The following is a 23,476-nucleotide window of genomic DNA, read 5'->3' as shown; positions in this document are numbered from 1 at the left end:
TAATATTTTAAAAATTTTTTCTTTTGTCTACAGGAGGACTAAGTTTTAGACTATTCCTTAAGGGCTGGGAGACTTATACAACTGGCATTTCCTCTCCGGCAGAATGTCTAGGCTTTTGTTTGTTAAATATCAGCATTTGACAAATTGAGATTTCCACTAGTCCCAGGGAAATAGCATTCACCAGAACGGGGAAGGAATTCACATACTTCTAAGTGGAAACACATGCCAAAGCCCGGGTGCGAGAGGCCAGATTCTTGTAGGATGACACCATCCCTGGAGCAGACACATTTATATGTCGCTGGCTTGGGGGATTTCTCCCTAAAAGGCAATCTTTAGAGGATCTTCTGTGTTCAGCTCCAGAAAGCCAAAAAAGAAAATGTTCATATTTCACAGTATCTAAATTCTCTCGGTAGTGACTAAGGAACACAAATGCCACTAAATGTTTAGTCGCTGTTTTTGTAGGAGGAGGGTGGCCCACAGCGGGTCTGGCTCTGTCAAGCTCATCAGCTTGACACCTGGGCAGATGGGGCTCCACCCTGGGCTCTAACACTTGCCATGGTTTTTGAGAGAAGAGACTGCCTTTTGCTCTCTGAGGAGGACGAAAGCTTTCTGACTCATGAGCTTTTGTGACAGGAGAGAGGACCTTAGGGATGTAAGTCCAAGAGTGGATCTGAATCCTAAACCTTTGAAATAGCCGGTTTTGTTGAATAAAACAAGCCATCATAGCATGCCTCACTACAGTGCCCTATTTTCTCTTCTTCCTGAATACCCCTGCCCCCTGCCCCCCACCCCTAAATGCCTGATTCAACTTGAGTCAACTTGAAAGGAGACAATATATGCTTCCTGTTACCTCCCTTTCTCCTGGTGTCTTTTTCCCAACTAACCACACGATCTGTGAGCTCTCTGAAGGCAGGGGTCCTCTTTCACTCATCTCCATATACAGATACAGGCTTATAAAAATGAGTTTTAACTACAGAATTAACACCTGAGCTCACTCACCTTTGAAAATATGAGAACATTACAGATAAAGCTGTGTTTGATCTCCCTATCCATCTCTGTCTCTTTCATCTCTCTTCACAAGTTGCCACCATTATGAACTGGGCACTTTCATGTCCTAGGAAAAGTTTCACTTTATATGGTTTTTTGGTATGTGTTTAAAAAAATCCACATAGCCTCAAACTCCATGACCTGCGTGCAACTTCCTTTATTCACCTGACCGTGTGTTTATGATCTGTCCACACTGATGTATCTAGATCTGATTTTCCCTTTTCATTATGATTTGGCAGGTATTCATCATTTAAATGATTTTACCCCATTTTATTTACTCAGCATGCTACTGAGTGACATTTAGGTTGCTTCCAGTTTTTGCTTTAACAAACAATGCTGTGGTAAACATCTTGTGTTCCTGTATTTTTTTTTTTTTTTCTTTTTTAGCCAAGATAGGGCTTCCCTGGTGGATCAGATGGTAAAGAATCTGCCTGCAATGTGGGAGACCTGGGTTCGATCTCTGGGTTGGGAAGATCCCTGGAGGAGGGCATGGCAACCCATTCCAGTATTCTTGCCTAGAGAACCCCCATGGACAGAGGAGCCTGGTGGGCTACAGTCCGAGGGGTTGCAAAGAGTCAGACGTAACTGAGAGACTAAGCACAGCACAGCACCCAACGGTGAACTGCTGGCTTGCAGGATGGGTGGTTTAATTCTGAGAGATAACAGAATTCTGAATACTTAACGGGGAGTAAAGATACTTGTCTGACTTCCTTCTTTCTTGGCAGGACAGATGATAGAGGCTGTAGGCCTGAGAGTCAGCAAGTCTCATTCCAGACCTGCCCCTGCCACTACCAGGCTGTGGGCTGTGACCTTCTGTTTCTCTCTCTGGGCCTCAGTTTCCCCATCCGTAAGGAGGAGGTTGGATCAAATGCCCTCTCTCTCCCTTTCAAGTTCCTTTCAGTTCTATGAGTCCATGACAGGAGGATTGTACCTGAGGGGTCCCCAGCCGCTCTATCAGAGGGACCAGGTGAAGTGGGGCATACTTGGCTTCCAGGCGTTTCATCCGGACCTCCAGACGCTCGCCCTCTGCGAAAGGAATGGTAGGCAGAACATGAGATTCAGGGCACATCGGGGGAAATGGGAGAGGAAGAGCTCTCAGAGGACTTGGTGATGTACTTGCATTCCAGCACTTAGAAGGAGTGTGTAGAGCTGTGTTCCTTAGTTCTGGCAAGTGTGATCAGAACTCAGTACAAGGAAACATGTTCTATTATCTTTGTCCAGTGGAATCATCTACCTCAGGGGGTGGTGAGTTACTCATCACTTGAAGGATGTAGACTAACCTAGACAGCAGCATACTAGGGATGTTCTAGAAGGGCCAAGAAACAGGCTGGGAACATCATTTACAATTCCAGCATTAACAGCTGCCCAAGGCTTTAACCTTGTTCTTTTCTGACTGCAGATCTGAGTTTACTGAGATTAAAAGAGCGTAAGATTCAAATTCAAATGGCTAGTTTTTAAAATTAATTTATTCTTTAATTGAAGGATAATTGCTTTAGGGAATTTTGTTGTTTTCTGCCAGACACCAACATGAACTAGCCACAGGCATACATATGTCCCCTCCCTCTTGAACCTCTCCCCCATCTCCTTCCCAAACCCACTCTTCTAGGTTGTTACAGAGGCCCTGTTTGAGTTTCCTGAGTCACACAGCAAATTCCCATTGGCAATCTATTTTACATATGGTAATATAAGTATTTAGCTGCTTTCAGAGGTTTCTTACCTTTGATGTAGACTCTAGGCAAGATGTTTTGGAAGGGTGCAGCATGAAGCAAATCACAGACTTCCTCCTGAGACTGCAAACAGAGAGAGAACTTTTGTTTTAAACCAGGAAGAATTTTCATCACTAAAGATTTGAACACTGGAGTCAGTTAGACCTGAGTTCAAACCTTGACTCCTATACTTAACTAGCTGTGGGATCTTAAGCACATTGCTTAACCTCTCTGAGCCTATTTATTTATCTGAAAAATGAGGATGAGAACAGTAGCTATTTTAATGAGTAGCATTGAGAGAAGGTATAGCCTCATAGCACAGACCCTGGACATACTGAGTGTGTAGTACATTTTCATTACAGCCTTACAAAGAATTGGGTGAAGAATTCAAAGCAGTGGGATCAGATAGGGATGATGGACCCAGATTATGTTCAACTGGTTGGTGGTGAGCTCAGGCTCATGGGCTCAAGGCAGGTAGCCAATCCCACTGGGCAGGATGCCTCAGTGTGAAGGCCTGGGTCTGGTGGGTTTTCTCCATTTTGACTCCAGTGGGTGAGAGAAGAGAGACTAGGGCCCAGACAGACAGGTTCTCATCGGGGTTCTTCATGCACAAAAGTAAGCTTAAGAGCAAACATATACTATGACGATTAGGGGCAGGCAGGCCTGGAAAATGAAGTGAAGTTGCTCAGTCGTGTCTCTTTGCGACCCCATGGAGTGTAAGCCTGCCAGGCTCCTCTGTCCATGGGATTTTCCAGGCAAGGATACAGGAGTGGGTTGCCATTTCCTTCTCTGGGGGCCTGGAAGATATGGTCTACTTACCGTCTGTCCCAGGACCAGCTCATGATTACTGGATTTCAAATCACAGGGTATGGAGGGGACCTAGACAAGCCATCCTCCATGGGCCTTGGTTTCTCTTCTTTAAACTGTGGGGATTTGAATTAGGTAAAATCCAGCCTTCATTCAACTCTGATACTCTTGGATTCTAAGCACCTGAGAAAATCAGAATCGTGAGTACCCTTGACTCTTCACTAGGCCTGGGTGGAACACGGCCATCCTGGAAATCTAGCAGGCCAACTAGCTGCTCAAGAAAGAAACTCCTAAACTCCCTTCAGCTTTTGAAGTGAGGGTAACAGATGGAGGACAATTGAACTGAGAGGGATCTGCCTGATTTAGGTGTAAATCTCAGCTTCTTAGCCAGAGAGGGAAATTTCCTTCCTTTCTTAACTAATCTGTTCCTCCTCAAACCAGTAAATTAAGCAACTTGGTCTTCCTTGCTATGTCTAAGCTTAGATCCTTTGATTCATTATATAATCTGAAAACCTGGCTATTGATTATTCAGGCTGATTCAATGGGAAAAGAAAAAAAAAAAAACAATAAAATTGCTAAACCTCTGGCCAGACCAGACCAGAAAAAAAAAAAAAAAGAGAGACAGAGGACACAAATTACCAGTATCAGAAATGAAACAGGGACAGCTTTTAGTTTCATGTATATTTCCCTATAGTTCTGCATTCAATGTTACTGATGTCTGTTCATATCTTTATTATGCCCATCCTTCTGCTTGTTTTGGGTTTATTTTTCTTTCTCCAGTTTCTTACAGTAGAAGCCTAGATTACTGATTGAACACCTTACTCTTTCTTAACATTCAGGGTCTTCTCTGATAGCTCCGATAATCAAGATCTCAGTCCTTCTGGAGGTAGCCCAATCCATTTAAAAACTCTAATGGTTAGAATTTTAAACCAAACCAACTTCCCAGTCGTTTCCTTTCAATATCCTTGTTATGCTCTTTAGAGTGTTACTGAATGTTTTTCTAGCCTGTATCTTCAGTCACCCTTCCATTTCTTTCCTCCTTTCAGAGCCAAGCAGCTTACAGGAGCCTTTTACCTCTCTCTCCATTTCCTAGTCTTCCCTTCCCTTCACAGCAAACAGAACTATCATGGCCTGCTGTACCATGTCATGGCAACGGCTCGGGCAGAGATTACCGCTCTGTCACCGAGTGCAGTGGACAACTTTTAGTCCTCCGGATGTGTTAGGCACTATGACAATGAGTTCTGCTGGGGTCCATTATTTCATTTTCTCTTTTGTAGATTCTCTTGCAGGTTTGCCTTCTAACCATTCTTTAAATGTTGGTTTTCTCTAAGGTCCCTCTTTTCTTCTTGCTTTATTCTACCCAGTTTGTCTCACCTATTCCCAAGTCTATAAGCACTGCCTTTGATCCGTCAACTCTATTTCCTGCCAGATGCCTCTTTCAAGCTCCAGATTTGGATATCTACCTTCTTGTTAGATATTTCCAAAGCTTCACATTTCTAAAGCTGACCTCCTCCCTTTCTTATCTCAGGTTTCTTTGCTCCTGGAATGGCACAATAACCTCATCTGCCATGTCTAAGACCTGGGGATCATTTTCTCGCTCTTCCTCACCTGCTATGACCAGTAAGTCCTTATGTCTTGAATTCTCTTCACATTGACCACAATACTATGAGCTCCTTAAAGGGAGGAATGTTGAGTGCCTCTATTTCTACTTTTTATCTCCAGTGCCCAGTACATGACAGTCTTGAAATAATTATTAAATGAATGCATATTTGTTATATTATGTTTCTTAGATGGATAAATGAATTTATTTACCCACGTGACTATCTTCCAAATATGAGAAACCTATTACATTCATTTATCCAACAAATATTTATTGAGTACCAGACATTGTTCTAGGCTTTGCAGATACGATGCTGAACAAGTTAGAGCAGATCTGTGCACTCATGTAAATCCCACTGTAGTTGAGAGAGATAAAAACAAGTAAACAAACCAAAAAGTTTCAGATAGTGGTAAGACACAATAGGGTACTAGGCTAGAGTGACTGGGAGTGGGAAAGGGACTACTTCAGAGAGGAGGCTAGGGAAAATCTTCTTGAGGGGGAGTTATCTAAGTAAAGAATGAAAAAAGAGGGAGCCAGCCATGTAGATATGAGGTGCAAAGGCCCTGGGGCAGAAAGTAAACTAGAGCATAGAGACACAAGTAATCAGTACATTCTGAGTTCCTAATGGTAGGGAACGATCAGATCATGTGAGGTCTCATAGCATGGGATGAAGCCTGGATTTTATTTCAGGTGCAATGAGAGATTACTCAAGTATTTCAAGCAGAGGGCTGGTATACATACCCTTCCTGCTAAGCTTTTTTTTCTCTTTTTCTCTGCTAAGTTTTATCTTTCTTGCTTTATTTTCTTCCTAAAAATGTCTGTGCTCCTTGAAATGCCTTCTTACGAGAAAAGTTACTCCTTGCATGAACTGTCAATTTTCTGTTTTGTTAATGTCAATAGAATTGACCTTAGGAGCCACCTTAGGGGTTAGAGAAAACGGAAGAAGGCTCTGGGACCTCTACAACACGACAAATGCTGTTGCTTTAATTTCACATAATGAGCTTCCATTTCAGTTTCCTTAGGGGAGACAGGAGTGTTCCAGATACCCTTCTCTGCACCCTGCCTCTCCCTCAGGTTTGCAACCTGCAGGACCAGAGGTTGTTTGGGAGTGCTTCCTGGTAGCATGCTCCTTGTGTGTTCTCTGTTAATCAAGGTGAGGAAAGAGAAGGGTGTGGTTTCCTCACAGAGGTAGAAAAGCATTGTCTGGAAGGTTCCCAGGGATGAACTATGTGGTTATTTGCATGATGAGGTGGCTACATACTCTGAAAGGTGGAAGGTATTTGTTTGGCATTCATGAGCTGAGGTCGTCACTGTTAATAAAAATGTCCAGTTCAGAGCACACTGGGCCTGTATCAGGGATCAGGCTTCACAGCAGGCACCTATGCTAATACTGACCAACTCTCGTCCAATCTCTATTCTGAAGGATCACACTCGGCTTTCCACTCTACTAGGAAACCATCTGGCCCCTGGCCTATGAAGGCCACCCAGAATGGGTTTCTTCTCAACTCCTCTCCCCACCAGCTGTTTCTGCACCAGTGACAGCAGCTTTCTGTTATTTGAATCCACCGTCTGCATACTCACACTGAATTTCTAGCTTCTCTCTGGAATGCCCACTAACCTATCTCCCTGCCCTTTGCTTAGTAAATCCCTACTCTTCTTTCAGATCTTAATTTAAGCATCGTCCCTTCCAGGGAGACTTCCTGGATCCCTCCAATACCTCTCTGCCCATGGGGTTCCTTTGTTATATGTCCTCAAAGAACCAAGCTCTTTTCCTTTCTAGCATTTGAACTCAGTCTGTATTGTACATATCTATATGTGACTATTTGATTAATATCTACCTCCTTCTACTGGAATGTAACACTCATGAAGGTAGGGAAAATGATTATTTTTGACTATATTTTATTACCAGGAATAAGCACAGTGACTAGCAGAGAGCAAATGCTTAATAAGTAAGTGGAACGAAAGTTGAAAGTCTGTGGCGCGTAAGGGAATTTAGACTTAGGACAGAATCTCCCCTATTCTGGGTTTTCTTAACGGGTCTAGATGTTTTCCCTTATCACCACGGGAAGAATTTTTTCTTCAATGTTACTGATTACTCTGTGTGAACACTTCTAAGAAATGCTCCACAGGGCAGGATTTTCAGGTGTTTATTTTCTATTCCTCTCTCTTTTCCTCCCTGTATTTTCCTGCTTGTAGCACTACAGATGGTGACGGCAGCCATGAAATTAAAAGACGCTTACTCCTTGGAAGAAAAGTTATGACCAACCTAGATAGCATATTGAAAAGCAGAGACATTACTTTGTCAACAAAGGTCCATCTAGTCAAGGCTATGGTTTTTCCAGTGGTCATGTATGGATGTGAGAGTTGGACTGTGAAGAAAGCTGAGCATCAAAGAACTGATGCTTTAGAACTGTGGTGTTGGAGAAGACACCAGAGAGTCCCTTTGACTGCAAGGAGATCCAACCAGTCCATTCTGATGGAGACCAGCCCTGGGATTTCTTTAGAGGGAATGATGCTGAAGCTGAAACTCCAGTACTTTGGCCATCTCATGCGAAGAATTGACTCATTGGAAAAGACTCTGATGCTGGGAGGGATTGGGGGCAAGAGGAGAAGGGGACGACAGAGGATGAGATGGCTGGATGGCATCACGGACTCGATGGACGCAAGTCTGAGTGAACTCTGGGAGTTGGTGATGGACAGGGAGGCCTGGCGTGCTGAGATTCATGGGGTTGCAAAGAGTCGGACACGACTGAGCAACTGAACTGAACTGAACTGATGTACTTACTAAATTATTACTATGCATATATTACTTCAAAAAATAAAACTGGAAGAAACTCTAAAAGTACTTTTGAATTTTACAACAAGCAGCTTTTGGGGTCTAGATGCTAGAATCAGACAGAAGGAAATAAAATCTTAGCATGGCACTTGGTCCACCATAGAACAATACTTGCATCGGATTAATAATGTAAAAAGTATTTGCTTTTGGCTTTTTCTCCTTTTGTTAGACTATGGTTAAAGAAAAAAATCACAGATGAAGGGCAAACTACAAATGTTACAGAAAATACAGCTGTGACAACATAAAAGTAAAAGGGCAGCCAACAGGAAGTAGGAGATAGAAGTCTAGAAGTGGAAGTGAGGTCTGTTGATTTCCTCATCTTTCATGGAAAGAGTCGAGATACTACATAATGTTACTGAAAGACGTGTAAGTATGCTATTACGATATAAATTAAAAAATGTGACATAATCAAATGTTGAGAGGAAGAGAGGGAACAGATGTAAATGACCTAAAATTTCATCTTTTACACTTAGGGAGTCAATAAACATTGTTTAAAGTTGCTCATGAAGAAACAGAGGTTAACCTCATATTACCACGCATTATGGAGATAACAACTAGAAGAACTAGAAACAGAAATGATTAAAGCAGGTTGCCTTGGGGATGGAGATGCAGGTGGGGGGAGGTGCAGTGGAGCCAATGAAGCCTTTCATTATAAGCTCATATATACTATTTTTCATCTGCAATTAAGACTAGTTTAAAGGAAACAAAATGAAGAGGTTGGAGTAAACGGTCTGTAAGGGTCCTTTCCTAGGCTCGGCACCAGGTGCTTTGCATCCATTTTCTGCTTTACTCCTCCAAATATCCTGTGATGCAGGCCTAATAATCCCTATCCCATGCGCAAGGATGCTGAGACTTTTGGGAGATGGAGTGTCCCAACCATGTCCGCACAGTGATAAGGAAGCAGCTGGGCTGATACTGGGACCCAGGGCCACCTCACTTCCATATCCATTGCTTTTCCATAGCCACTCATGCAGCCAAAGCCTTGGGAAGCTTGAAATACTGCCCCCAGCATTATACATACACTTTATGAAAACCACATTCAATTATTCCAAATAGACAGAAGGAAATCACTATAAAATCTCACTCTTGAGAAGCTTTTTAGCCTCACTCATATCTGATGGTAAAGAACCCACCAACAGTGCAAGGGACCTAGGTTTGATCCCCCGGAGAAGGGAATGGCAACCCACTCCAGTATTCTTGCCTGGAGAATCCCATGGGCAGAGAAGCCTGGTGAACTACAGTCCATGGGGTTGCAGAGCTGGACACAACTGAGCAACTAACATGTTCATATCTGATAAGATCACATCATTCTTTGCTTTATTTACTGGGATTTTGGTCCTACCAACTAACATTCTTTCAACTAAAAAAAAAAATAAAAGAAAACCTTTGACATAGATCTGCAGCTTGAAGAGGAATGGAGAGTCTCATGCCATCCTCTAGCTGAAAAAACAGGTGATAACTGACAGTTCTGCTTCCTAAAACCCAAAGGTGACTTCTATCCTGAATTTGTGTAAATGATTTCTTTGCAGGCCACTAATTTTTGAAGTTCTGTTGGTGTGATTCCAAGGTAAATAACCAGACTGCTCATGTGCTCAACCTATCCCTATAAATTCCTTTTGCCCGCCCCTCTCCCAAAACACACTCTACTTGTTCTTGTCCATCCTGCAAAGTCCCATTCAAAGATTCAGCATCTAGGAGTCTTCCAAGCCCCATTCAGTCTCCAGTAGTTTTCTCTTTAAAACTGATTAGCATGCTTATTCATCCATGTCCCGACCAAGCTGTTGGTAGGCTGGGCTCTGTAATCCAGCTGCAGCCCAGGGTACTTCTGAGGGAGAGTCCGAGCAGCATCTCATATCCCATGCAAACAGCTATCAAGAGTCTTCTTAGAGGGCCCAACCACACGTAGGACCTGCATTTCACTTGCTCTGAAAGGCCATCACAGGACTATAGAGAACATGGGTATAATATCATCTAGAGACCAAACAAGGAGGTGCCAAACTCTCAACACTTTCATTCTGACTAGGATGCAGCCTGAGCAGAAAATCAGTCATTCACTCAGCAAATAGTAGGCAGCTATACCAGGTCGCTCTGTGAGGTGAAGCTACAATAGGAAGTGAGGCAGCCCTAATGCACGGTCCTTGCCAAGATGAGGAGGGACGTGAGTAACACGGGCAGTTCTAGTAAGTGCTGTACTGGGGTATGTGGGAGCTGTGGCAATACGTAACAGGGGCCACCGATCCAGACTTCTGGGGAGGATGATGGGGAAGACTTTCTGGAGAAGGAAATGCTGAGACGTGAACCAAGGCTAAGTGTTGGACAGGTAAGAGTGAACAGCACCTGCCAAAGGCCCCAAAGCAAGAGGGACTGCAGTGGAACAGAGGCTGACAGCTGAATAAGATTGAAGCTTTCAGTGCTGGGGGAAGGTTGCATGAGATAAGGAAAGAGGGCTGAGCAGGATCTTGTAAACTTTGCTTAGATGTTTGGATGCTATCCTGATGGTTTTAATCAGGGAAGTGGCATGATCCCATGTGCATTTACACTTTTTGGCTGCAAGAGAGAAAGGCAGCAATGGTGGGAGGTTGTGGGGTTGGGGAGCAAAAGGGGTGCTGGAATAAGTCAAGCAAGAGATAGCAAGACCTGGAGTAGTGGCCAAGGAGACAGTGGGAAGCAGATGCCAGACAGCCAAGTGCAGACTGGACGTGTCAGCAGAGAGAGAGAAAGGACATGTGTACCTGGCCACTCACAGGGTCAGAAGACACAGCAAGACTGCAGGCAGAAGGAAGCTGGGAACATATCTGGGCAAGGCGATTTTCTGTGGCCATCCAAGAGAAGATGTCTAAAAAGCAAGCAGACACAAGGCCTACGGCCCCGCAGAGTCCACAAAGTGGACCCAAACTTGGGAATCAACAACATGAGGATGGGATGGACTCCAGGGGAAAGGAATACACAAGTGCAAGGTCTGAGTGGGCACTTCTCCAGGGAACTGGATTTTTCCAGGTATTTCAATTTCTCTGACTCTATGAGACCAGAGAAAGAGAAAGTGCACAGTGGCACTTGTGATGAAGGGGAGACTGATAAATTTTGGGCACGTCCACATCTACCAGCACACAACCTGAACAAGGATGGCAGGCCACCTTTCCAGCCAGGTGTGGGGCAGAACGCACTGAGTGTTACCTCTTTCCTTCCTCCCTTCAGTTCATAAAACATTCACAGAGTGCTTACTGTTTTCTGACCAGAGTGGGGCCGGGATGCTGCAGGAGACATGATGACAGCCAAGACTGGAAAAACTAGATTTTAATAAAATTGTAATTTAATGGAGGAAGAGGGTTAAGGACACTTGTGACTGGGAAATAAACAGAATCACTAGGTACAAAGGAAATTGGCAACCAAGGGCTCTGGAGACTCAAAGGAGGGAGAAATAACACCAAGTGTCTTGCAGAGAACAGGCGTTTGATAAACACAAGACCTGGGGGGAATGAGGTAATGATGGGCCTGGCAGGATGGGCTGGGAAAGACGCAATCACAGACAGAGGGAAGATGAGGTCAGAGATGAGGTGGCTGGTGCATACAGAGCAGGAGATCATTCGCTTGGTGGCGAGTGAGGGAGGGGTGGGTTGGTTAGCTGCAGGCAGTCAGACCCCTCTGTATTAGGGAACTTCCAGGGAAGGCAAGTCAAAGCTCCTTGCTGGGCTGTGGGAAGAGGAGGGAAGGGGTTCTAGTAACCTCATTTCATACAAAGGCTCTGGAGAAATATGGACCTAGCCCCAGCACCTTGGGGGATTTAACCTATTTCCCCAGTGGTTCATCCCCTTCATGGATTATAGCCTTGTCATGGCGAAGGGGCTTGTGTAATTCAGTGAAGCTATGAGCCATGCCATGCACGGCCATCCAAGACAGACAAAGCTGGCTTAAAACTTGGCATTCAAAGAACTAAGATCATGGCACCCAGTTTTATCACTTCATGGCAAATAGAAGGAAAAAAACTGGAAGTAGTGACAGACTTCATTTTCTTGTGCTCCACATCACTGCAGATGGTGACCAGAGCCACAAAACTAAAAGACATTTGCTCCTTGGAAGGAAAGCTATGATAAACAGAGACATCACTTTTGTCTGTATAGTCAAAGCTACAGCTTTTCCAGGAGTCATGTATGGATGCAAGAGTTGGACCAAAAGAAAGCTGACTAGTAAAGAATTAATGCTTTCAAATTGTGGTGCTGGAGAACACTCTTTGAGAGGGAGAGAGACTTGCAAGGAGATCAAACCAGTCAATCTTAAAGGAAATCAAGACTGAATATTCATTGGAAGGACTAACACTGAAGCTCTAACACTCTGGACATCTTATGCAAAGAGGTGACTCATTGGAAAAAACCCTGATGCTGGTAAAGATTGAAGGCAAAAGGAGAAGAGGAGGACAGAGGATGAGATGGTTAGATAGCATCAGTGATTCAGTGGACATGAATCTGAGCAAACTCTGGGAGATAGTGAAGGAGAGTGAAGCCTGGCGTGCTACAGTCCAGGGGGTTACAAAGACTTGGATTTGACTTAGTGACTGAACTACAACAGCGAAAAGCAACCAGTGGCTCACAGCTGTCAAACAGCGGTGAGACCTGAATCCCAGATTTCTAAGTCCAAAGATACACCTTGTCCAGGAGAGTACCAGGGAAATCAACCTGAAATTGGGCTGAGAGAGCCTTATATAACATGCCCTGGTTATCTCCTCTGCCTCTTAATGCTTTTTGGTCTTGTTCTGTGTAACGGTCTCCAGACTCAGTGAAACAATTTCTTAATTAAAAGGTATTGCATATTCTTTTGGGTATAGGCAAAGTATAAATAAATATGGTAATACTTCTTATTTAATATGGTCACTGGGCCTATAGGACAATCATCTTCTCTAAAACCAACCTCACCCTGCTCTTTCATTGCACTCCACTCAATGAGTTTTACAGCCTTGGATGGAAAAAGTGGAAAAAGGTCTTTCCTGAGAGGCATCAAGGCATGAGGATTCCCATGTGACTGTAGCATGTCTCAAGTAGGAAACACTGATTTCAAAACTCTAAGTGACCAGTTAGAATCTGCTGGGCGGAAAATGCCCTCACCTTCTGAGTTTCCCGAACTCATCATGAAGCCCAGTGGACTGTGCCACCTAGGACACATCTTCAGAACCACTGGGTGGCACACCCAGACTGCTAGGTATTGGGAGGGAGAGGCTTGGGCTGCAATACAGTCTGCAATGCAACAGCAAAGGCCCCAGGGAACTGTGTTCATTGCAAATCACTTAAGTGTGAAATTAGCAAATTCAGGGACTGGGAAAAAATGGAATGAAGTCTGAGTTTTAATTGGAACAAAGACCCCTAGTTTGCCTTCCATCATGGTGCCTAGAAATGGAAACAGCTGACTGGTTAATAACATCTAGTTAGCATCCTATGCTTTGCCATACTGCCTTCTTCTATGGACTGTACAACTGACCAAGAGGAAGGGGGCAGTTCAGTTGCCTCCTAAATACCAAAGTAGGACAAACTCCAGTGCTAGCATGTCAGGACAACTGGGCCATTTCCAGGGGTCTCAGACCACTCTTTCTGGGGGAGAGTGAGAAGGATTTATTTTAGGGGACGGGGTGGATCTCCACTAGAGATGACAAAAAAAAGTATCACCCAGGGCTGCTGTGAGTGGTTTATGAAGATAGTATACTACCCAAGAATATCCCGTCCTAGGGAGTTTCAAATATATGGTAGACATCAGATATGGGCTGTTTATCATGATTTTTCAACAGATGTATTTTGGTCTCCAAAAAATCAATATATTACTATTGCAAAAGAAGAAGGCCTAAGATCTCGAGAAAAGATACCTTTTCATGATTTGCCACTAACACATCACAAATGTGTTAGTGATGACCCCGGGGTCATCTCAAGTACCGACCATGGCTGAGAGGCAGTGGGTGTTCCTGGAGAAGATTCTGACACCAGACTCAGCAGGATGGCCCATGAATAGCTGCCTTAGGTTAGAACAAGGGCACCAGTACTTAGGTTACAGATTTGTTATCCTTGATTTCCAAGAGCCATCAACAACAATGACATTTTAACCACTTTCCATGTGCTATTTGATTGGACATTTGTCATTTTCTTCTGGAAATGGACCTAATATTTAATTCAGCCTCGAGGAAAAGGTTATCCTTTGAAAAACTATTAATTTAGCATACACAGCTTTTTTCCCCAGATACACTGAGATATAATTGACATACTACATTGTGTAAGTTTAAGGTGTACGACACAAAGATTGATACACATATATATTGCAAAATGATTGCCACAATAAGGTTAGTTGACGCTTTCTTCACCTCACACAATTACCACTTTTGTTCTTATTGTTGTGAACATTTAAGATGTACTCTCTCAGCAGCTTTCAAGTATACAATACAGCACTGTAGTTAGATACAGTCACTGCGCAGAACATTAGATACGTTTTTTAAAATTGTCACTCTACCCCTTCCTTTATGTTGGGCTATTTTTTAAAAAATAGAAATTGCAGATACACTTTTTTTTTTTTTTTACAAAAGGAACATTTATAACCTCATCATGCAGGGGGTCATCATTGATAACCTTCTAGGGTCTGTCCAGCCAGTTTTTACTGTGCATAAAACATTTGAGCATATATCTTAAAATAAGAATGGAATATAAAATAGCACTTTTCTGTAAACTCTTTTTATCACTTAGTGTATACTCTCAACATCTCACCAAGCACAGTACAGAGTTTCTATGAGTTTCTACTTCAGTGTTTTTCTTTGGTTTGTTTTTGTTTATGCCTGGAGGAGGTCTTTTTGTTCCGCTATACCCTTTCTTGAGTGATCTTCCTACTCCTCAGAATTACCTGGCAAGTGAATACCCGTTGAAGAACTGACTTTCATAGCATTATCTATCTCCCAAACAGTCTCAGTGGACTTGGTATTTTAGCTGGCTTCTAAAGATCAAAGAACATTTCAAATCAAAAAGTAAGCCCCTAATAGGAGAATTTCAAACACTGTGACAGAAAGTAGAAGAGATGCTTTGTTTTGGGGGTGCTCTGGCTGCCCCTGAATTATAAATGCCAAGGGGGTAAATGTCACCAAGCATTAGGGTAGAAGCCAAGGACAGTAAGAGTCAGCCTTGGTCCTGATGCAGGTCTTTGGGGGAACCTCAGACTTCTCGTCTCTAGCCTGACCTTCTGGAGAAGGCAATGGCAACCCACTCCAGTACTCTTGCCTGGAAAATCCCATGGATGGAGGAGCCTGGTAGGCCACCATCTATGAGGTCGCGAAGAGTCGGACTTAACTGAAGTGACTTAGCAGCAGCAGTAGCAAGCTGACCTTCAAGGGTCAGGTTGGTAGCCAGGGAGAGAGTGGCAATGAAAGATGGGGTTGAAGGAAAAGGTACGGCTGAATAATCTGGGCCATTATTGGGACTTCGAAGGCCAAAGTCAGGACTTTGAATTTTTAGTACCAATGACAGCAGAGATCAACAAAACATTATAAACAACTATACTTGATAAATTGAAAATAAAGATTTTTTAGTAATGAGAAGCTACCTGTCAGTTTGAAGCTGGAGAGTAGCATGATCTGATTTACAATGGTATGAAAATCTTTTTGCTGCTCCATGGGCATATGAGCTCTGTCTTTTTATCTCCCTAATGCTTTACCTACTAGCAAACTGCCCACAGAGCAAGAATGGAAAGGCAAAGAGACCATCAAAGAAGCTGCACGGAAACATGTCTCTTAAGTTGAGCATAGGGAAAAGGAACTACTGTTTTCTTTTCTCTCAAAGACCCAGAAGCAGAGAGAGGGTCTCACCCCCATGGATCCTGGGAGGAGGGCAGCCGACTGTGGTGTTCCGGGTGTGCTCCCAGGGGTGCTCACAGGCCTGAGAGGCCTCCTTCTAATTCACACTGGCCAGCTTTGGCTTTCTATGGTCCTGAACTGCTATTTCCTGCTCACGAATCAAACAGATGGGCAGCATGAGAGTCATGGCTGAGTTTGGCACTAGCAGATGCCTCAATAAATTTCAGAAATGAGGTCAGAAGTAGCTCTGGGGCTTATGTTACCAAGAATAAATCTCACCAACTAGCAGAAGTAGCTAAAAAACAACAACAACAAAAAACCCCTTATAAATTTTCTTCCTTCTTCTACCTCATGACCTTGTCTGCTCAATGACCCTTTTTCTTAACTTTCCAGATTCTATGATGCAGTTTCCTTCACACAGCCCTCAAGTTTGTACTATGAAAAATGTCAGACATATTAGACACAAAACATCTGAAAGAACTACGAACATCCCTATGCTCTTGATGTAGAGTCCTAGTGAACATTTTACCATATCTGCTTTAACTCTCTGATTTACTGAATTATCTGAAAGTGAGCTGAAGCCACTGCATCAATCATTCTTAAATACTTCAGCACGCAATTCCTAAAAAGGACATCCTCCCCTGTAACCTCAGTATTGTGATCACCTACATCAAAAATTCTTGATATCATATAACATACTAACATTTCCTGACTGTTCTTAAGGAGTCTTTCTATAGCATTTTTTGGGGGATCCAGGATCCATTCATGATGAGTTTTCTAAAGTGTAAAGATGAAGCAGTTGCTCTACCAAGTGAAAAGTGAAAGTCGCTCAGTTGTGTCTGTCTCTCTGACCTCATGGACTGTAGCCTGCCAGGCTCCTCTGTCCATGGAATTCTCCAGGCAAGAATACTGGAGTGGGTATTCTCTTCTCCAGGGGATCTTCCCAACCCAGGGATTGAACTCAAGCCTCTTGCACTGTAGGCAGATTCTTTACCATCTGAGCCACCAGGGAAAGCCTTGCTCTATCAGAAAGTTTTCTAATGATTCTCTCATTTGGGAACTGATGTGTGCTCCCGCTCCTGCACAGGGTCCTCCCTGGGAGGGGCTAATGAATGACAACTGCTACACTTGCCAAGTGCCACACCAATGCTTATTATTCCTATTGCTTAGGACAGCCACTAACGTATCACAGTTCTAGATGGTCGTAACAATCAAGGGCTACTGTAAAAGTGCTCTCTGTTAATAGAGCAAGTAAAATTAAGAGGTTTCTGGAGTCAGGATGCAAAAATACGTTAGTGAAAGAAACCCACATAAAAATTCAAGGGATAAGTATTTTACTTTGCTTTCAGTCTTAATATTTTCCTTTTCTATCTATTTAATTTAAAACTGATGAACTATGAGGGATTTCCATGAAATATCGCAAAACTTCATGTTCCCATCTCACTCACTCTAGGAGGCTAACTGGGAACTTGATATCTCTTGGTTAAGGGACATCATAAAGATTCAGGATACATATTTTTTTTAAAACAGTGTGATCTTACATGTGTCAGATTTATGTAGAACAGCATTAGATTCTACCTTTAGGCTCTGCTTCTGGGTAGAAAACTATGTACCCATTTTAGCTGATTTCCTAAGGGGAAGCATCAAACCATTCTCAAAACAGTATTTTCTTAAATAACATTCTGAGTCTTGAGACAACAAAGACAATAACACGGATACATTTTTGTTTTGTCTTTGTCAAGTGAGTGTGGAGAAATGCATTGGAAAACTTGAGGTGGAGCACCCCACAGGAATCCCAGCTCTGGCTCTCCCACAGGCTGTGGGTGGCAGGACAGGCCCAGCCATCTAAACATTCCCTTATAAGGATGCATATAGATGTCAGTGTCAGTACTTCCTGCGAGCTGATGTTAAGCCCCAAGGATACAGGGCCTGTGGAACAGTCAAGAAATGAGGCTTTCCACATCCACCACGGCCCTCCTTTGTACGCAAAGTATGAGCTGCAGCTTCCAGCCCCTCACTGGGGACTCCAGGCGCAGTGGAGAGCTCTGTTGAGCTTTGTTACATCTGCTCCCGCTCCATCATTTCCAGGAGCTCTCTGTAGCCCTGGCTGAATAAATCAGCAACTTAGGTTTAGGTTTATCTGATTATGCGTGTGTGCAGGGGTGGTCTTTCCCTACCAGACTATGCCTTACTTGAATAATGAAAATACTCTGTATTACTATGTCTCACCCTCCACCCCTTCCCCTAGCCCCTGAACCATCAAGGGGAAAATTAATGATCATTATTCTAGATGAGAATCATGTCTGTCAACTAGGAAAGATCTATGGCCAAGAAACTGACCCAGAAAGCAGCTTTTCCTTTCCCACAAATGCATGTCAGCATCTCCCAAGGTTGGCATTTTCCAATGGGTGGGAAATGAGGGGATCCAGGGCAGTGGAATTTCCTAACAGTCACAGTGAGAATGTCTTTTTCCTTTTCAGTTTCCTGTTAATCTTTCTGACAGCTTCAACGATGAGGTCTCCATCTGGAAGCAGTAGGTCTTCCCACTTCTGTAACGTTTGCTAATGTCTCTTTTTAACAGAGAAAATGTGCAGGCTTCACTCGGGGCCCAGGCAGGCAGCAACTGGAATTATGTCATCATCATTTGTTTTGATTGGATTTATTATTTGGTTGCTTTCTAATGGCAGCGAGAGAGAATGGTTTTTTTAAAATGGAAAATGATATGAAGTTTCCTTTTAAAAGAAGTTTAAGGTTAAAAGTTATTTTAGATACAATTATTACATAAATAACAGAAGCAGGGGTCTGTAGATAGGGCAAGAATTGTGACAACATGTCAATGACTACTGTGGCAATGCTAGTTGAGAAGACAACCTCCAGAACAGGGCTCTCCTCCCTGGCTGCACATTACAGTCACGTGTGAAGCTTTCAGCCAGGGGCCTACTTGCAAAGATTCTGCTTTTCTTCCCACAAATCCTGGCTCATTTCCAATCAAGAAAGCCACTGGGTTCAGGGTCTGGGCTGGAAGAAACTCTCATACACTCAGGCCGAGGGGAGCCACTTGATGGTGCCTGGATGTAGGGACAGAATCCATGTCCTGTGTAGCTGGGGGTGTCTTTTTTCAGGGTGAGGGGCAAAATAAGTGGATCAAGTAGAGGTGGGAATATGGAGTGAGAGTCTGAGTTGGGCGGTGGGGTGGGGGGGTTGCTTCTGATTTCCCATGCATCGGGACCATGTGTATTTTTTTAAGTGTGGGTGTATTTCCTTTAAAGGAAGAAAAACAATAAATCTTACTGCACTGAATTCAAACAATAAACGTACAGTATAGAGGACTCCTATCACCTGTTCCTGCCTGCATCACACCCCACAGAGGTAACCTCTCTTTTCAGCTTGGTGACTATTACTTTTATAACTAAACAAAGTAAAAAAAAGAAATATATATATATATGGAAAAGTAATATGCTGGAACGTGAACACACTGAAATGTGAACAATGGTTATCTTGGTGTGGCACTACGGTTTCTGTTTTATTCTTTCTGAACCTCTCTGTTTTCTAGCAATGAATTGATTTCAGTTATACCATGAGAAAAGCAAAATTAAAGAAAATGGACTACATAGTGGAAGCAGGAAATAGAGGGGTCAGACGTGGAGCTGGAACTAAAACAAAAATAAAAACAAAAGCCAACAGCAATTTGCAAAGCTCAGCAGAGCAGCTGTCTGGCCTTGAGTACTTGAACTGTGAGGGTCTTGGGTTCTTGTCTTAACTCCTGCAGTAGCTGAGTAGCTGCAGCTCAGAGAAGGTTATCTCCTTCTCAGGGCCTTCGTTTCCTATCTGCGAACTGTGGAACTAGGACTGCATCAGATCAGTAGTTCTCAGCAAGGGTGAGGGTTTGTCCTCCAAAGGAATATTAAGCAGTAGATGAAGACATTTTTGGTTGTCACAACTGGGGAAGTGCTCCTGGCATCTAGCAGGCACAGCCCAGAGATGCAGCTCAGCAACTTGCCACACACAGGAGGTACCCCCAACTATGGACTATCTGGCCCCTGATGTCAGCAGTGCTGAGGTCAAGCCACCTGCCCTGGATGGCCCCTGACGACTCTCGCACCTCTGACCAGCCTTCAGATCTATGAGTTTGGGGCTGAACTGTCTTCAATTCCTGTAAAGGTAAGAACCACTCATGACTGACCAGTATGACTATGGCTCACTTAGTTATTAGGATGAGAAAATAAATAAACAACAGGGCCTAAGGCAGCAAACACTCTCAAGTCCTGGACGGGAGGTCCGGCAGCAAAAGGCAGGCAGAAGGGCTACCTCCTCTGCAGGGATGCCGACCTCCCTTGCTCCCGTGAACGAATAGGGCCCTCTCCTGGTGTGCGCTGGCATAGCAAATAGTGGGCTGATGGCTTGAAAACCACACATTTGAACCAAAACTTCACGTGTGGAATACTTCCCTTATGATTTCTCACAGTAAAAGATAGTAGAGGCGATACTAGTCACTAGTAATAGAATTTCCTTTAAAAACACAATAGGTTTATAAACAGATACCTAACAAATATGGTTCATTTCAGATTTGATTCAAGTATTCATTAAAAGCAGAGAAGGCAATGGCTCCCTACTCCAGTACTCTTGCCTGGAAACTCCCATGGACGCAGGAGCCTGGTAGGCCACAGTCCACGGGGTTGCGAAGAGTCGGACACGACTGAGCAACTTCACTTTCACTTTTCACTTTCATGCATTGGAGAAGGAAATGGCAACCCACTCCAGTGTTCTTGCCTGGAGGATCCCAGGGACGGCGGAGCCTGGTGGGCTGCCGTCTATGGGGTCGCACAGAGTCGGACACGACTGAAGCGACTTAGCAGCAGCAGCATTCGTTAAAAGCCTCCCATGACCAGCCCTTTGTGGACACTTGATAAATGACAGACACAGAACTGCGTCTGCAGACCAGGGATAAAGAGGGCTTTTCAATTAGTGGTGCTGAGGCAACTTAGGAAGAAATGAAGTTGGCTTTCTACTTCCCACTCAACACAAATATCCATTCCAGGTGAGTAATAGACTTGAAGGTCTATTGAGCCTGGAGAGGCTAAACTCTAAAATTCTCAGAAGATAACTTATTTTCATGATTTAAGAATAGGGGAGATCTCTTTAAACAAGTCACAGGAGCATCAACCACACAGGAAAATGTAAACAAGAAATACAATAAACCTTAAGAACTTCTGTTCATTGGAAGACATGCCATAGAAATATATTTGTAATACATGTAACTACAGTATATTGGAGAAGGAAATGGCAATCCACTCCAGTATTCTTGCTTGGAGAATCCCATGGACAAAGGAGCCTGGCAGGCTACAGTCCACGGGGTTGCAGAGAGTTGGACACAGTTGAGTAACTAACACACTCACAGACAGTATATAAATCATGGCTACAAATCAACAGGAAAAGATAACTCAGTAATAAAATAGGCAAAAATACTAAACAACATTTCACAAGAGAGACTGTCCAAATGGGAATACCATATGGAAAGAGTTCAGCATCCTTAGTCATCAGGGAAATCAAAACCATAGTGAGATATCACAACATATCCACCGGCTGTAACTGAAAAGACAGACGATCCAACTGTTCACGAGGATGTGAAGAAATGAAAACTCTCACGCATTGCTGAACAGAGTATATACTGGTACAACCACCTTGTATAGCTTTTTTGCAGTATCTGCTGAAGCTAAACATAATGTCTCCACATCGATCCAGCTATTCCATTACTAGGTATTTACCCAACAAAAAAGAGACCACACAGGGGACTTCCCTGGCAGTCCAGTGGTTAAGACTGCACTTTCAATGCAAGGGGCACAGGCTTGATCCCTGGTTGGGTAACCGAGATCCAGCATACTGCACTGCATGGCCAAAAAAATAAAAAGAAAAAAAAGAGGTATATGCTAGAGTAATGATTTAATAAGACTAATAATTATTCATTTAAAATTAATAATTAAAAAATGAGAGCATTTCTGCCAAAAGAAATAGATAAGAACATTCATGGTATCTTTATCCATAGTGTTATTAAAGAGTAAGCAATCAAAACATCCCTCCACAGTAAAATGGGTGATCCAACTTGTCTATGCAGTGAGAATACTGCATACTCCATACATAAATGACCTTTGAACACATGGGTTTGAAGAGCATGGGTCCACTTATTCAGATACTTTTCAATTGTAAATACTACAGTATTATAATTCATGGTTGGTTGAATCTACAGATTGGAACCGTGGACATGGAACGGCAGATACAAACGGCCGACTGCAAAGTTACACACGACTTTCTGGCTGCAGAGAGGGCAGGCGCCTCTAGCCCCAGTGCTGTTCTAGGGTCAGCTGAACTACTCTATGCTTGTTGTGCCTTGTGAAGATCGCTCAGTCACGTCCGACTCCTTGTGACCCCATGGACTGTAGCCCGCCAGGCTCCTCTGTCCATGGAATTCTCCAGGCAAGAATACTGGAGTGGGGTGCCATGCCCTCTTCCAGAGGATCTTCCTAACCCGGGGATCGAACTCAGGTCTCCTGCATTGCAGGCAGGTTATTTACCATTTGAACCAGCATGCTTACTAGCCCTTCATTAAAAACATTGAGCAAACGAGAACCCACCCCGTGGGTGTATGCATTTCTGTTCTGCTACCGCATCCTTGATTTTTCATAAGCACCGAACTTACAGAACACATATTTTTGTCCAGGAGATCAATCTTTTCAATTTATAGTCCATCCATTTACAAATCAATGACATATTAATAATCTGTTTTAAAAAGGCAAGCCACAGAGCAAGAGAAGGTTTTTGTACATATATACAGATATAGACTCAAACCACAGGAAAAAACTCTGTAAAGCTATTAGAAGAATACAAGAGACCAGTGGGCAAAAGGCTTCTCATCTTGTATTTTCCTGTATCCTTCCAGTTTTCCTGAAACTATGATATACTACTTGTATCTTTTTAATTAACTTTTAGTCAATGATAATACATGAATATATATTCCTTATAAAAAATTCAACAATCCAGATACAGCAAACGTCTCTGTTGCCCTCTAATCCTAGCTCCTTCTCTAATACCTAAAAAAAAATGACTGAACTATTTAGGATGATTTTCCCAGATTTTTTTTCCCCTAATGGAGGGTTATTTTGTGGGCTTTGTTTGTTTGTTTTGCTTGTATGGCATAATGTGTCTCTTATCATGGAACTCACTTTCTTTCTACTTATTGTTATGTCTTTCACCATTTTCTATGTTGTATGTGCAAGACACCTTCATGCTTCATTCCAGTTTAAACGCCTTTCCTCTATGGACATATATCATCTCCTTCCTCCCTTCCTCCTCCTTTCTTTCTTTCTTTTCTGTTATTAGTCCTCCTATTTAATAAGAAGAATCAATATGTCATTTAAATATTTATTCCTGCTTCATAAATTAAAAAGTTCCCCGAAGCTCCTGCCTCATTCTAGTCTCAGAAAGCACTGTCTTATCTTGGGGATTTCTCCAGCTGTCTAAGTAGAAAGCAGAGCTCACAGCCTCCCATGTGGCTCATGGGATCTTAGTTCCCACGAGGGGTTGAATCTGTGTCCTCAAAGTGGAAGCGCGAAGGGTCCTAACCACTGGACCACCAGGGAAGTCCCAAGCCCTGATTGTTGCTCTGTCTCCTCCCCACT

At 43.2% G+C, this 23,476-nt stretch overlaps 1 protein-coding gene across 1 annotated transcript in view; it reads right to left on the bottom strand.

The window, feature by feature from the left end:
* Nucleotides 1-23,476, bottom strand: part of CYFIP2 (cytoplasmic FMR1 interacting protein 2) — a 110,068-nt gene that overhangs the window by 9,122 nt on the left and 77,470 nt on the right. The window contains exons 27-28 of the mRNA XM_052642631.1: nucleotides 2,765-2,837; nucleotides 1,979-2,073 (exon numbers count right to left, since the gene is read on the bottom strand). Of these exons, the coding sequence (XP_052498591.1) occupies nucleotides 1,979-2,073; nucleotides 2,765-2,837 (168 nt within the window). The remainder of the gene's footprint in view (nucleotides 1-1,978; nucleotides 2,074-2,764; nucleotides 2,838-23,476) is intronic.

Source organism: Budorcas taxicolor, chromosome 7 (assembly GCF_023091745.1).
Source record: "Budorcas taxicolor isolate Tak-1 chromosome 7, Takin1.1, whole genome shotgun sequence".
NCBI classification, from domain to species: Eukaryota; Metazoa; Chordata; class Mammalia; order Artiodactyla; family Bovidae; genus Budorcas; species Budorcas taxicolor.
Note: the sequence above shows the minus strand (reverse complement) of the source record. Positions and strands in the feature narration are given on the sequence as shown.